Source organism: Bos taurus, chromosome 9, assembly GCF_002263795.3.
Source record: "Bos taurus isolate L1 Dominette 01449 registration number 42190680 breed Hereford chromosome 9, ARS-UCD2.0, whole genome shotgun sequence".
Lineage (NCBI taxonomy): Eukaryota > Metazoa > Chordata > Mammalia > Artiodactyla > Bovidae > Bos > Bos taurus.
In genome coordinates, this window is record NC_037336.1 from 9,583,817 (window position 1) to 9,599,986 (window position 16,170).

At 41.7% G+C, this 16,170-nt stretch overlaps 1 protein-coding gene across 6 annotated transcripts in view; it reads left to right on the forward strand.

Moving 5' to 3' along the window:
* The window catches only part of FAM135A (family with sequence similarity 135 member A), a 156,656-nt gene that overhangs the window by 65,807 nt on the left and 74,679 nt on the right, over positions 1-16,170 (forward strand). For 5 of the 6 annotated variants that reach the window (XM_024996871.2, XM_005210636.5, XM_005210639.5 and 2 more), the window contains 3 exons: positions 12,518-12,657; positions 12,770-12,840; positions 14,353-14,526. In XM_024996871.2, the coding sequence (XP_024852639.1) occupies positions 12,518-12,657; positions 12,770-12,840; positions 14,353-14,526 (385 nt within the window). The remainder of the gene's footprint in view (positions 1-12,517; positions 12,658-12,769; positions 12,841-14,352; positions 14,527-16,170) is intronic. The other variant, XM_024996874.2, reaches the window with a different exon arrangement.

Genomic DNA, 16,170 nt, shown 5'->3' on the forward strand with positions numbered 1-16,170 from the left:
AAGAAATATATAGCTGGAGGCAATTCATACTATGTCATTAATCCATTATGGTTGCTGCTGCTAAGTCGCTTCAGTCGTGTCCGACTCTGTGCGACCCCAGAGACGGCAACCCACCAGGCTCCACCGTCCCTGGGATTCTCCAGGCAAGAACACTGGAGTGGGTTGCCATTTCCTTCTCCAATGCATGAAAGGGAAAAGTGAAAGTGAAGTCGCTCACTCGTGCCCGACTCTTAGCGCCTGACTCTTATCGACCCCATGGACTTCAGCCTACCAGGCTCCTCCATCCATGGGATTTTCCAGGCAGGAGTACTGGAGTGGGGTGCCATTGCCTTCTCCATTACTGTTACCAGTAATCAAATAAGTGTGAAAAGAAACAACTGTGAAAGGAAAACACCATGAAGTTAAATCTTGCCATAGACTCTGCATAGATTGTGAGACTTGAGTCCATTTGGCACACAAGCCTCCACATTCTTTCCTTGGATTCAGCAGCTTCCTCTGTCACTGCCATTTGCTGTCTTTTTACCTGGTTGAAGAGACAGTGATAATTACAGCACCATTTGCTTTGGTCTCCGGAAATAATGAGTCAGGAGATTATCGCATTGTACTACAATTATTTGCTTGAATGTTTCTATCCAAATTAGATTGGGAACTCTGAAAACAAGAGCAGTATTCTTATTTATGTTCATATCTCTTAGTTCCTGATATTTTAGAGGCAAATTATGGTTGAATGAATGCTCGCTTGTTCATAGAATAAAGGATACAAATGCTCACTGTTTAACCAAAGGAAATGGAAATGCACAAAGATGGTGATAAGAATAAAATCTGAATTGTCATGATTTAATGGAAATAAAGTCTTTCAAAGTGTAGGATTGGTGTTTGGGGTTAGACGACTGATAGGCAAAGTGAAAATAGAATCATTTCAACAAGGAGATAGAGCACTAAATTAAGACGTTCAATGAAAGTTCATTTATTCAATAAATACTTGCCGAGTACCTATTATGTGTAAGACATGGTTCTCACTCACAAATTAGAGCAATGAAAAATGTTTATGTGGTTCCTAATCTCATGCAGAGAGGTTATTATCAAATAAGTGTTGAAAAGTAGGGAAAGGTTCTGATTCAAGACAGTGAACTTGAGTACAGTGTATATCTGGGTCTTCTTGTTTCCAAGAGTCCTTGGTAATAGCAATAGAGAAGTATAATAAGGAATAACAAAAATATTAAAGTGAGTTTTGAAGGACAGGAAGCAGAGTGGGAGCTGAATGACCTTTTCAGGACACTTTTCCCCCCAAGAGTGCAGACAGGAATAGCAGACGAGAGAAGTGAGATGGGGGCATGAAAACAGGGATAAATAAAGGTCTGTAATTGGGTCAGCCAGGCACCCCAGGCCCAGGGCACAATGTCAGGAATTAATGTTAACCTTGGGGAGCCTGACAGGCTACAGTCCATGGGGTCACCAAGAGTTGGACACGACTGAATGACTAACACTTTACGTTAGGACAAAAATCCCAAAGCTTTTGTCTATAAATAAATTGCCATAGATTACTTTATTTTCTTGGGCTCCAAAATTACTGCAGATGGTTACTACAGCCATGAAATTAAAAATGCTTGCTCCTTGGAAGAAAAGCCATGACAAACCTAGACAGCATATTTAAAAGCAGAGGCATTACTTTGCCAACAAAGGTCCATCTAGTCAAAGCTATGGTTTTCCAGTAGTCATGTTTGGATGTGAGAGTTGGACTATAAAGAATGCTGAGTGCTGAAAAATTGATACTTTTGAACTGTGGTGTTTGAAAAGACTCTTGAAAGTCCCTTGGACTTCATGGAAATCAAACTAGTCAATCCTAAAGGAAATCAGTCCTTAATATTCATTAGAAGGACTGATGCTGAAGCTGAAACTCCAATACTTTGGCCATCTGATGCGAAGAGCCTACTCATTAGAAAATGCCCTGATGCTGGGAAAGATTGAAGGCAGGAGGAGAAGGGGACGACAGAGGATGAGATGGTTGGATGGCATCACCAACTCAATGGACATGAGTTTGAGCAGGCTCTGGGAGATGGTGATGGACAGGAAGGCCTGGTGTGCTGCAGTGCATGGGGTCACAAAGAGTGGGACACGACTGAGTGACTGAACAACAATGTAGGTTACTAACACTCCAGAGTAAATCACACTTTTTTTTTTAAGTGCATAACATGAAATCTCCTTTAGTAACAAACTTTTCAGTGTTCAGTAAGTGTTTCTAATTGTATACACATTGTTGCATGACTGAAACTGTAAGTTGAGCATGGTGAAACGTAAACTCTTCATCTCCCCCAAATCCCAGCCCCTTTCAACCACTCTGCTTTCTGCTTCCATGAGTGACTGTTTGAGAGCCCTTGTGTAAGTAGAATCATGGCAGTATTTGTCTGACCTGTTGTATGCACTTAGCATAAGTCCTCATCATTCATCTGTGTGGTAGCATATGACAGGATTTCCTTTATTTTTTAAGGCTGAAAATATTCCGTCTTATATCTCACTTTCTTTGTACATTCAACTGTTGATGGTCATTTCAATTGTTTCCACCTCTTGAGTACTGTGAACAATGCTTCAGTGAACATAAGAATGCAGATATTTATGTCTTCAAATCTTTTGTATAAATACCCAGAAGTAGGATTGCTAGACCATATGGTGGTTCTATTTTTAACTTTTTGAGGAACCTCCATACTGCTTCCACAATAGCTATACATACCATTTTACATTCCCACCAGCAATGCATACAAGTTCCCATTTCTCCACAAGTGCTGACTGTGGACCTTGCCTTCATGAAATTTCTGCTCCTTCCTCTTGAAAATTTCTTCTTTTCCATCTTAATTTGACAAACTTTTAATTTTTTTTATTTTTTTGCTTTTTTAAATTATTTATTACATCAAAGCCAAATATACATATTTTTAGGTTTATCATATTCATGCCTGGGATCTTCTTTTTTTTTTTTTTAATTTTATTTTATTTTTAAACTTTACATGCCACCAAAGCCTTTCCTGATTCCACTGACCAAGTTCATCCTCATCTTATGAGATGTCATGGCTCTCTGCTTCTCTGTAAAACTTAGTGGAAATGCAATTTACAGAATGAGGTGAGAGCAGAGAGAGTGGTTTTTTGGTTTGATCTACTTAGCTTAGAACAATGCATGACATAGAGTACCTTTACAATAAGCATTTAAAATTTTATTGTGAAATGTTCAGACATTTTTGAAGCTAATATAAAACATTATTTTATTAAGTGATAAAAAAACACCCAGGTGCCTAACCCTTCGTTTAAGAAATGGAATATTACTAGTACCATAAAGGCATCCTGAACACCTCTCCTGACTTTTGTGTTAATCATTCTTTTTTTTGTTTGTTTATACTTTATTGACCTACGAGTGTCTGCCATGGACAGGTCTGGTTGAGTTTGGAATAACTGAGTAATAGCACAAGCCTGGTGTAAGGGACACTGCTATTTGAAGAAGCATCCATGAGAAAGCCAAGTAGTCCCTGGTTGTGGTGTGCTTCTGCATACTGAGGGGCTTCAGGATACCTCTAGGGGAGTTAGTAGGCAAGGTCAGGAGTGAGTTGTATGAAACACAGAGCTCACACATCCAGGGCTTCCTCTAAGGTTATGGTGTGATGGAGCACTGGATGTACAATGTATGAGACAGGCTGGTGTGCATCTACCCTTACTACTCAGTTTTCCTTCCTGCAACTCTTAGACTTGAGTAAGGCAAAGCAGAAAGCCACTGTGAGATGTAAAGACTGCCTTTGTATGATCTAGGCTCCCATAGGGCGGAAATGTCCTGAGTATATCTTCAAACACAGCTAGTGCTGAAAGGAATCTGGCCAAGCTTTTAATTTGTCCTTAGGTTATTTAAAAAAAAAAAAAAAGGCACCATGGCAGCAGAAGTCTTTAGGATGGTAGACCTCAACATAGCTGTCTATTCTGAGCACACTGATCCTATCTTGATGCATCACCTCTATCTAAGACAAAGGACGTCTTTGGAAGCGTCCTCACCCTCTTCCTGCCATTCCCTCGGCCTCCCTTGTGCGTTGGTCTTCTTCCCTTCCACCTGTTTTTTTCTCCTGGTTTTCTGTCTCATTTTGGTGGAGCCTGTTCTCCAACATCTTGTTGGGAAAAGTGGCATACTTTTCTTTCAGACATAAAGAAAAAATTTTAATCTCTGAAATGTCTTTATTCTACTCTTAACATGTGTTTAGCTGAGCATGGAATTCTAGGTTGGAAAGGAATTCTCTTTGCTTCAGAATTTTGGGAATGTTGGCCCCTTGTCTTTTGGGGTTGCAGCTTGGCTGTTGAGAGCCCCGAAGCTCTAGTTGCTGGTCAAGGAATGTGATCCTTACCCCTGTCAAGAATCCTGTGGGACTCTCTCTCTGTTTCTGTGGCCCTAGCGCACATGATGATGCCCCTGTGGTCTCTCAGGCTCACTGGGCCTTTTCTTCCAGAAGCACATGGACTTCAGTTCGGAGAAATGTTCTGTTTGTTATTTTCTCCCACCTGTTTTCTGTGTTCTTTCTTTATAAAACTTCTGTCCTTTAGATGGTTGATCACCTTCACTGGTTCTCATAGTTTTTAGTATTTTTCCTCTTACTTTTTTTCCATTTCTGTGTTTTTGTTGTACTTAATAGGTTTTTTAATTCAACTTTAACCCCTTTTTTGAGCTTTTTGGCTTTCTCTTTCTCCCTTTTTCTTTCTCTGTCCCTCCTCACTTCCCTGTTTTTCCTTGCTCCCCCTTGCCCCATCTTTTCTTTTAAAATTCAAATCCTCTTTTGTTTTGTTACTGTTCCTTTGTGTAGCAACATTTTCCTTATTAAAAATTTATTGTATTGAAATATAGTTGATTTCAATCTTGTGTTAGTTTTTACTGTACAGCAAGTGATATATATATACAGGTACATATATGTGTACTTATATGCATTCTTTCTCATATTCTTTTCCATTATGGTTTGTCACAGGATAGTGAATATAGTTCCCTGTGCTGTGCAGTAGGACCTGGTTGTTTATGCATCCTATATACAGTAGTTTGCATCTGCTATCCCCAGCCTCCCAATACATCCCTCTCTCGCCCCCAGTTATAGCAGCATTTTCTTATTTCATGAATGCAATGTCTTTTCTCTGAGAACAACACTGATAGATTTTTAAAAATTTCTCTCTACAAGTTGCTTTTCTCTCTGCTTTGGTTTCTAACTTGTGTGTTAGAAGCCTTCTTCAGATGTCTGATTGTCCTCAGGTGTCTGCAGGAGGAGACAAGGAAGCTGATTAGACGTTTGGTAAAGCATACCTGGGACTTGTGTCTTTGAGCTTCATAGTGGGTGATGTTGGTGAGCCGATTGCTAAGGAATCTGTGGAGTCAGCATCTATAGATCTTATCTAATAAAATAAATTTACATAATACATCTATTATAGATATACCAACTTGTCAGATTCCCCATATCAAGAGTTGTGGAAAATCAGATTTTACCTTGTAAGTTGTTGAAAGTAATTCTCCATGGTTTCCCAGTTTTTGTACATCTTGTGAGCAGAGACACTGAAAGGCTTTTGTTCCAAATCATCTTTTTAAAGATGTTGCTATAGTAAAGAGCTTTGGGAGGTGTAAGTAGTGGCTCAGACAGTAAAGAATTTGCCTGCAATTCAGGAGACCTGGGGTTTGATCCCTGGGTCAGGAAGATCCCCTGGAGAAGGGAATGGCTACCTACTCCACTATTCTTGCCTGGCATGAATAAAAGAGGCCAGCAGGCAACAGTCCATAGAGTCACAAAGAGTCAGACATGACTGAGCAACGGACACACACATACACACTGACAAAGATAAGGTCTGGCTCCAGTTCAAAGTTTACACAGGTTTTTCTTCATTTCAGTTCAGTTCAGCTGCTCAGTTGTGTGCGACTCTGTGACCCCATGAATCACAGCACACCAGGCCTCCCTGTCCATCACCAACTCCCGGAGTTCATTCAAACTCACGTCCATCGAGTCAGTGATGCCATCCAGCCATCTCATCCTCTGTCGTCCCCTTCTCCTCCTGCCCCCAATCCCTCCCAGCATCAGAGTCTTTTCCAATGAGTCAACTCTTCGCATGAGGTGGCCAAAGTATTGGAGTTTCAGCCTTAGCATCAGTCCTTCCGATGAACACCCAGGGCTGATCTCCTTTAGGATGGACTGGTTGGCTCTCCTTGCAGTCCAAGAGACTCTCAAGAGTCTTCTCCAACACCACAGTTCAAAAGCATCAATTCTTCGGCACTCAGCTTTGTTCACAGTCCAACTCTCACATCCATACATGACTACTGGAAAAACCATAACCTTGACTAAACAGACCTTTGTTGGCAAAGTAATGTCTCTGCTTTTGAATATGCTATCTAGGTTGGTCATAACTTTCCTTCCAAGGAGTAAGCGTCTTTTAATTTCATGGCTGCAATCACCATCTGCATGATTTTAGGTTTTTCTTATAGCCCCTTAAAAAAGATTGAGGTTTCCTAAGCTTAGAGTTCCTCAACTGTGACCAGAACCTCACTGCATGAATAGTATTGACCTGTGTCACATCCATGTTCCTGGGGAGAGAACAAGGGGAACTGACGTGAACTTGAAACTCAGGCTATTGCTGTGTATCTCTGGCCCAGGAATCCCGTGTCTCCTGCCAGCACCGTGATACTGTGGCCAGCTAGCTTATTGGTTTGCAAGTAGGGTTAGATCTTAGACTCACCACAGTTCCTCAGATACCAGAGAAGGCTAGCCTGTTTCCTTCCTAGAAAGGAAGAATCTAACTGCCAGCCTTCTGGGAACCCGAGGAGGAAGAGCTCTGCGAACTTCTGCATCCAGGGTCAGGATCTCTCTGCTCATACCTTGGTGCTTTCTGCTTTGCCATTCAGAGGGCTCTGTTTCACCCTCTCCAGGGAACAAGCTTCCAGACTTCTCAGGTGAAGGGAGCCCATAGCAGAGAGAGAATGTGGGAGTGCGTTCCGTTCCTTCCTGAGAGGTCAGCTTCTCTGTTAAGTGTTGCCTGGCTGCTCTGTTTAAAACTGCTGCCTTTCTCACCTGCTTTCCTCTCTTTACCTTTCTGTGCAGCACTTTACTGCCTTCAAACACACTGTGTCATTTTTCTTATTTACTATTTTTATTCTCTGTCTCCCTTCCCATTAGGATGTGAGCTCCAAAAGGTCAGAGGTTCTTATCTCTTTAATTTTACTGTTTATCTCTAACACCTAGAAAGTATTATGTGATGACTAATGGATTATAATAATAGCTGTTGTAATAGGTATTCAGTAAATACTTGTTGACTGGATGAGTGAATAAATGAATGGGACTGTGCTGCCTTTTGCCCTTGGCTCCTGATTTGAGAATAAAATGTAAAAAGTTTATTATGTAAATCATTGGTACATCTTTTTGAAAGCTTTAAATATTGATGTTAATTGAGACAGAGGTGACCCTCACAGAAGGTTACTTACTATCATTCCAAAGCAGTTTAGGATAATTTATTCTCTGTACAGTTTCTTATCCTGTACTTTAGAATCCCATTCAGGGCATTCCTAACAGTGGGATGTTTCAGTTCAAGCACTTCTGTCACTCTCACTCAGTAGTGCTGGATGTGCATAGTTTGTTGGCAGAGCTAGTGGGATTTACTGAAGATCGGATGTAGGCGTAAGAGATTAGTAATGGTCGAATTAGGGCTAATAAGTGGCAGAGCCTGAATTTCAACCACAGTCTGTCCTTAACCATGAGGCTATGCTTCTTGGATAAGAAAAAAACAGCAAAAAAAAAAAGACTAAAAGGGCATGGCCCATGAGGTAGGAGCAAAACCAGGAAAGTGGGACATCCAGGATGCCTTCAGGAAGGAGAGAGTGTGTCACTGATCAGAGGCGGACTATAAGTCAACCAAGATGAGCTCTAAGAACGGAGCATTCCTTTTAGCAAAGTGGAGGTCATTCTTTGGTCTTGATAAGAGCAGTTACTTGGTCAAAGTCTAGTTAAGTGTGGATGAATTATCGCTGTGTAAGAATTTACCCCCAAACTTAGTTTAAAACAACAAGCATTATCTCACAGTTTCTTTGGATCTGGAATCCGGAAGTTGCTCAGCAGCTTACGTCTGGCTCAGGGTCTCAAGAGGTTGCAGTCTGTTACCTCTGCTGTGTCCACACAGATCCTCCTGGGACTTTGTGGGAAGTGGACACAAGGATGTGAAAGCCACACAGTGAAACTCAGGGTGGGGGCATCTTGAAGACCAGCTGTCATGAAATGGGTTAAAGAGAGAAAGGGGGGAGATGAAGCAGGGATGTTAAATGCAGAGAATTCTTTGAGGCGTTTGCCAGAAAGGGGATCAGAGAAATGGGGAGCTTGTCCAGGGGGTGTCCGTGGGTAGATGCCCTAGTGGAGCTTATATCTTCTTATGAAATAAGAACCAAACTTCTTGGTTGAGACTGAGGGAGAGGAGGAAATGTATGAAATAGTCATCTGGGAAAGTGGAGAGAGAATGATTCTGAAAATGTAGTGTGACTACTCAGCAGCACTAAGGAAGGGGTGCCGATGACACTGGACCATGGAGTTTAAGTAAAAGTTGGGGAGGGAAGTGAGGACTTGAGAAGAAGCAGAGGGCTGAGAAGAGTAGGATTCGCAGACTCTCCTCTTTAGAGGGGGGTCAAAGGATTGCTCAGAGAAGGCAATGGCACCCCATTCCAGTACTCTTGCCTGGAAAATCCCATGGATGGAGGAGCCTGGAAGGCTGCAGTTCATGGGGTCGCTGAGGGTCGGACACGACTGAGCAACTTCACTTTCACTTTTCACTTTCATGCATTGGAGAAGGAAATGGCAACCCTCTCCAGTGTTCTTGCCTGGAGAATCCCAGGGACAGGGGAGCCTGGTGGGCTGCTGTCTGTGGCGTTGCACAGAGTCGGACATGACTGAAGCAACTTAGCAGCAGCAGCAAAGGATTGCTGAAGTGCTGGTCTTAGATAGAATGAACTGGAAAGAAAGGCCGGGGCATGAGAGAAGGTGTTGATTGAAATGTAAGTTACCAAAGGATTGCAGTCATTGGTCATGTAAAGCATTAGGGGACCAGACTAGGAGCAGGAGCTAGGAGGGCTACAAGGCAAGAAACCTGAGGGAGGGGAGGGAATGAATTGGGGTGATTTATCACCCACATTGATGCCTGGAGTTGTTTGGTATGAAGTAATGGCAACTCAGTCCAGAATTCTTGCCTGAAAAGCCCCATGGACAGAGGAGCTGGAGGGCTACAGTCCATGTGGTTGCAAGAGTCAGACACGACTGAGTGACTAAGCACGCATGCACACACAACCTTGCCTTGAGTGCTAGAGCCTTCAAGCATAAGGGCTTCCAGGAGTCTGCAGGTGGTGCTGCCTGACTCCATGCCATTCGGAGGTGGTGGAGGTGGCCATAGGAGGCACGGAGCCTGTCTACAAGCACCCATGGGCACACAGGAGCTGTGGGCACATGGGAGGGGATCATGGAGGAGGAAGAAGCCCTGCTCCGGAGCTGAAGCCATTCTGGTGCTTTCTGCGGTGGCAGATTCTACCTCTGCATTATCTGAGTGCTTTAAGTTTTTCTTTCCATTGAGGAAAGTTTCTTCCTCTTTTCACCTCTGCCCCTTTATAGAAGTTGAGTTTGTGATCTACTCGATTTCCTTTATATATGTGTGAAGGGAAAAGTTGTAAGTACGAGACAAAGCACTTCTCTCCTGAACTGTGCTCCACCATCCCCAAGCACTTCAGTGTGTATGTCCTCCAGACAAGAGAATTGTCCTGTATAACCCAATGAAAGCATCAGATTATAAAACTGACATTGGTACTTCCTTGCCAGCGTATACTCAGACCCATTGAAGTTTGTGACCTCTCCCCATAAAGGCCTTTGCAGCAAATGATCCAGTTCAGAATCGTGCCCTGTAACAGGTGCTGTGCCTCGTGGGTCTCTTTCGTTCTGGAAGAGTTCCTCCGTCTGTCCTTGACTGTCAAGACCATAATGTTCTTGAAGACTGTAGTCCCGATAGTTTGTAGAAAGTCCTTCAGTTTTCATTGTTCTGTGATTCCCTTGTGGTCTTTGATAGGACTGTCTCAGGAGTGATGCTGTGCTCATCTCACTGTATCTAATTAGGTGGCACATGCCCTCAGTGTGTCCCATTCATGTGATGTTAACAGATCATTTGATTCTCTGTCACTTCTCCACTATAAAGTCACTCTTTTTCCCTTCAGACTTCTGGGCTTTTATTTATTTGTATCTGTGGATTTGTGAATTTCTCTTATTATCCAGTGCATGTTAATCCATTTCTCTCATAATTTATTTTGATGTTCAGTTGATCCCAGATCCAACCAGGATAGCCCCTTCAAGCTGGCTTCCTGTTCTTTTGATGTGTCCCCTCATTTTTCTAGCACTTACTTTCTGATGTGAAATGATGGGCCAGGCTTGTCTTGTCCTGTGTGTGCCCAACTCTGGAGTCAGCCATTTCTCCAAAGCCCTGGTTCCTCTTAATGAGACTAGTGTTAGGAGCCAGTACTGGGGTTGTGTTCTCAGCCCCTTTGAGTGGACAGAGCTGGTGAGGATCTGTATACACACACATGTATTTATCATACGTGGACACGTTTACACCTGTTTTTCTTTAGGCATATAGAAAACCTTGTATTTGCATCAGTGTTTCTAATTCTCATCTAGTGCTGCAGGACTCACTCTGTAGTTGGGTCTCCTTTCCGTTTGTGTCCCTCCTTTGCCTGGAGGTTTCAGTGAGGAAGCTGGCTGTCACTGTCCTTGAGGCCCTTGGTTCCCTGTCAGTCTCTTCCATAAGCAGGCTGCTGTGCCGTGCCCGCTCCCTCGTGGACGCGTCTGCGCGCCTCTGGGGCTTCAGCCCCTCACGCAGCTCCTGTCCCGTGACCCTCCTCACCCCACCTGAGCCTTTCTGTCCTCCTGCAGGCAGTCTCCTCTCCTCTCTCTGGCTGTGTTGGAGTGCATCAGGCTGCCGCTGCCCACACCCACCTTCACACTCAGGTGGAAATTTCATCCTTTTGCAGCTGCTCTGCCAGGGTGCCCCTCTGCCAGGACCCCCTCCCCTGCAAGCCGTAGGTGCCCTCTCGTGCAGTTGCCCCCTCATCTTGCATGAGTGCCCAGCACCCTGCTCTGCCTGGACCGCCATTCCCTCCTACAGAGGTGCCGACATGACCCCATGGGGGCACCCTCCTTGCTCCAGGTGGACTCTGGTGTCACACTCTGAGTTCTCTGCCTGCAGAGGTGCCCACTGACCAACTCTAGCTTCTATAACTGCTTTTTCCATGTTACTTCTGAAGGATATTTCCCTGGAGAAGGAAATGGCAAGCCACTCCAGTGTTCTTGCTTGGAGAATCCCATGGACAGAGGGGCCTGGAGGGCTACAGTCTATGGGATTGCAAAAGTCGGACACGACTTAACAACTAAACCACCACCACCACCACCATTTCTGGAGGATAGAGTAATAAGACAGTAAGTAGGCTGTTGGGATGAGCTGAAACCAGCAGCCTGGAGGCGGACTACCCTTTCCAGTGTGCAGTTTTCCTTAAGATGCTCTCATCTCAGACACCAGCTATGACAGGAGGATCCACAGGCTACCCTCACTTCTGATCATGTGGCTGCAAGTTGGGAGTCCTGATCTCCCCTCAGGTTCAATGATTCACTAGTAACTCACACAACTCTACTTGTTATTAAAATTCTGTTACAGCAAAGAGATACAAAGCAGAGCCATCCAGGAGAACAGACGCATTCAGCCAGGTCTGGAGGGCCCCAGATCTGTGAAGCTCCCGTTGTTCTCTCCCCAGGGAGTCAGGAATACATTTCCCACCCAGGAAGCCTGTGTGTTAACACAGAGACAAGGGGCCATGGCTCAGTGTCTCGCATTTGTTGGTGTTGCGTTACGTGGGCACGACTGATCGGCTCAGCAGCCACATGACTTGGTCTCCAGCCCTCTTTCCTCCTGGACGTTGGGCGTACAGCATGAGGCTGAAAACCCCAACTTTGCAGTCGCATAGTTGTCTTACGGGTGTGGCCAGTCCCCATTCTCAGTCACCTCCTCATCGTATACTCTCTGGGCTACCATGAATAACAGACACTTCTGTCACTGAGAAATTCTGGATTTAGAGGCTAGCTCTCAGGAATTAGGGAGAAAAGCCAACCAAATTCTTTATTCCCAGGGCTTAGAAGTTACTTCCTAGCAACCAGGACAAAAGCCAACCAGATTCCTCTGGCATATGAATGAATTGTTCACTCTTAAATTCCACCTTGAGGTTTCTCATTTACCTTCTCAGATTCAAATTAGTTGTACAAGAGTTCTGTAATGGTTATAATGTTCTTCTCTATTCATTTTTATCATAGTAATTAATAAACTTTCAGAAATGTTCCAATACTGCTATATAAAATAATGGTGTTGGAGTTGTATAATCTAACATATAGTATTTTGAAATAACCACAAGTTTTAAAATTATACTGTATTTTGCCTTTTACCTGTCAATTGCATATCTTGTCTATTTTAGGTATGACTTTAGCCTTTCCAGCTTCAGTTCATGATTCTCTGATTTGCAGTAAAACATTTCAAATTCTATATAAAAATGAGGAGGTTGTTTTAAATGATGTCATGATCTTCAAAGTTAAAATGTTGTTGGATGAAAAAAAGGTAAACATTTCTTCATATATATTTAGATAAATATTTTCATAAAGCCTCAAGGCATATTTCTAACTTTCTATAAAATATTCAAAAGGCATCTCATAGTCTGATTTCTCTTCAGATTGAAGAAACCCTTGAGGAAATGAATTTTCTGTTATCCCTGGATCTACACTTCACAGATGGAGATTATTCGTGAGTAGGCTAATCGAACAGTTAAAAATCTGTAGTCATGTGTGACTGTTATCTATCCCTATTAAAGTCCCATTTTCTTCCTGGAACCCAGCCTACCCTCTTTTTATTTATTTTGAACTTCTCCCCCTTGGGAGAGTCTCATGGGAATGGTTAGTCCTGGTTTTTTGTGCTCATGCTGGTTCCAGGAGCTGCAGGTAGCAAAGCCAGATGAACTGAAGAAACATGAAACAGCTTCTGAGACTCTTGGACATTGCACTGTTGACACAGCACCACTGCCTTGTGGCCTTTAAACCTGCCTTAGCTCTGTTCCACTGTGTCACTGGCTACTCTTTCTTGGTGGCATGAGTGATGCCCTCTTCAGGCGGGGCCTTCTTGATCTTCAGAGAGTTACCGAGACTTGTGACTCTTAGACCTGACAGCTGTTTCCAGAGTCCATGAGGAAGATTTAGGACCGGCTACCCTGGTTCAGGAAGATCCCCTAAGAGGGAAACGGCAGCCCACTCCAGCATTCTTGCCTGGGCAATCCCATGGACATAAGAGCCTTGCGGGCTACAGTCCATGAGTCACACACGACTTAGTGACTAAAACAACCCTAAACTTGTCCACACATCTGGACAAGTAGTCACACATTTTAGGGACAAGCTGTGCTTGTATCCATTTAAAACAAGAAACAGAGATCCATTTTACTATTCTACTTTTGTAGAAATACTTCTTGAAAATTGTATACAAATTCAGGCTACTTGTGGCATAAATGTCTAGGCAGCCACAGTACTGAGAGGTCTGATGTGAGATGCCCTCTTTACCACTGCAGAGGAATAAGTCTTTACATGGTAGCTGCTGCTTCTCTGAAATACTTGTTTATTGCAGAGAAGTCCTTGAGGGAATTCTTTCATAAACCAAGTCAGGATTCTATAAGCTGAAATGAGTACATAGTTCATAGCTGTAGGTACATATTGGTTAAAAATACGTATATATTTGGAAGTAATTTTCATGGCATTGTTTCAGTTTTTGTATGTATAAATCTAATGACTAAATATCGATGATAAAGTATATACTAATTACTTGCTTATTTTTGAGCAACATTTAATAACAAAATTTTGTACCATAAAAACAGTCTTAAATACCTTTTGGGATTTATCATAATAGGATTTGACCTACATGATACTGCAGCTTTACTATAAACAGTATTCCCTACTGGAGTAAAATTTTAGGATGAGAGTATTTCCTTAAGTATCAAAAAAAGACTCATTTTGTAGGCACAGTAGTGAAAAACAGTCCATTAACATGGAAATTGTAAGTACAGATAGAAAACTGTAAGTAAGATCTGGTTATTTCTTTATTGTTAGATTTCATATTGCTGTCTAATGCAAATGTGATGCTTTAAAAATTGTTCTCATTTTGTTTTTAAAAAATAGTTAAGTAATTAAATATTTTGATAGTTTAAATTACTCTACAAAACGTTGGCCTTCACTAAATTTCTGTACTAACACGCAAACGGGTTGCTTTTCATAGGGCAGATGATCTGAATGCATTGCAGCTAATAAGCAGCCGCACACTGAAGCTGCACTTCAGCCTCCAGAGAGGCCTCCATCACCACGTTAACGTCATGTTTGATTATTTCCACCTTTCTGTTGTGTCTGTTACAGTCCATGCGTCACTGGTTGCGCTACACCAGCCACTGATAAGGTAAATGTAACCAGCTCCCTGATCCTTATTAATATAGTGTCTTTTATTTTTATAAATGAAAGCATATGCTTTGGTGAAGATAAATGAAATAGGAATTTCTAAAGTCACGCTTATTTAATACTTTCGTTTTTATACTAAAGTGTTAGTAAAATTTAAGAGCATAGGAATATTAAATTGATGACTTTTTTATTGAAAAAATATGGAGCAATCTTTGTCAAACTGACCAGGAAAAATAATACGATCTGGAAGCAACCATATAGCATTGTTTAGTATAGCATTTATGTAATGCTAGACTATAATTATTCATTCTCTGGGAAAGTATATTCATCTTTTCATAGCTTTTTTTGTCTTTTCTCTGAATGGACTTAGTTGTATCTTCTTAAATCTGTACTATACAATAGTTCTTGTTTTCTAAGTTATTAACCAATTTTATGGATCTTTACTAAATAAATCTTTTGAAACTATATCATATTAGCCTAAAGGTATATAATATTCTGGATTATAATGAATGCATTGGGATAATTGTTTTTTCTGCTCACTTCCATGGGGGAGATGAATTGTCTTTCATTAATGTGAGGATACAGTTCAAACTCTTTAGTTCTCAAAATAACATCATCCTTATTGGAGGGGCAACAGAAATGACACTTTTAAATCAGTAACTTATGTGAAAAGATTCCAAATTGACTTCATTTATGAACTACTTTATAATTGCTGGCATAAATCTTTTTGCAGCAACTGATATTAGGAATGATGCTCAAGGGTTAGGATGCTAAACTGACTTATCAGAAAACTAAGTAGGTGATTTTTGGAATTACCCTGAGAATTTATAGAAAACCAAGACACTAACAAATTTTCCCCCTAGTAACACCCTGTTGCGTATCTTTAAGTTGCTGTAAAAATTGTGAGCATGTCTTCCCCTGTGTTGTCCTGTGATGTCTTTAGAGCATGGGGCCAGGAAGAGTCTGTTTCTCCTGATGACCTACTTTTGCCTTCCTTATTCTGTAGTAAGATCTGTAACTAGTTATTGTGCGAGTTTTGTCTTTCCTATTAGACCTTTGAGAGCTTGTTCTCAGTTGCTATAACTTTGTAAACAGGAAAGTGTTCCTATTATTATACATAATTTTATTAGAAACATCTTCAAAACAATTTTAGATGTTGATTAAATAAATTAATATTTAATAGCATGATAACTCAGTGAAACTTCTTTGATAGGAAAGTATATTTTTTGATATATAGCTTTTGAATAAGTAGTATATCTGGTATGAATTACATATTAGGTTTTGAAATTAAGTTTTTATCTGTTTATACAATACATTCCTGTAGTCTTCTGAATTTCTTATTTTTGTAATTTCAGTAAAAATCCTGAACTATACTATTCCAACCATTACTTTTTCTTTATAACAAAGAAATACATTCATGGCTTAGTTTCTTTTCTGAAAAAATGTAGGAACTGTTCGTTGAGATTCACTCGGGTTATTAGTGCTGCTTTTTAGTCCCTGGTTACATAGAACTCATCCTGGTAACATCAGTTTGTGCTTCCTCTTGCAACACAGCTGTTTTTGCCACAGGCTAGTAGGGGATAGAGACAGCTCGCGTCCTAGAGACCTTTTGCTGGAAGGAGAAGACACTTTTGGCTCAGAATCA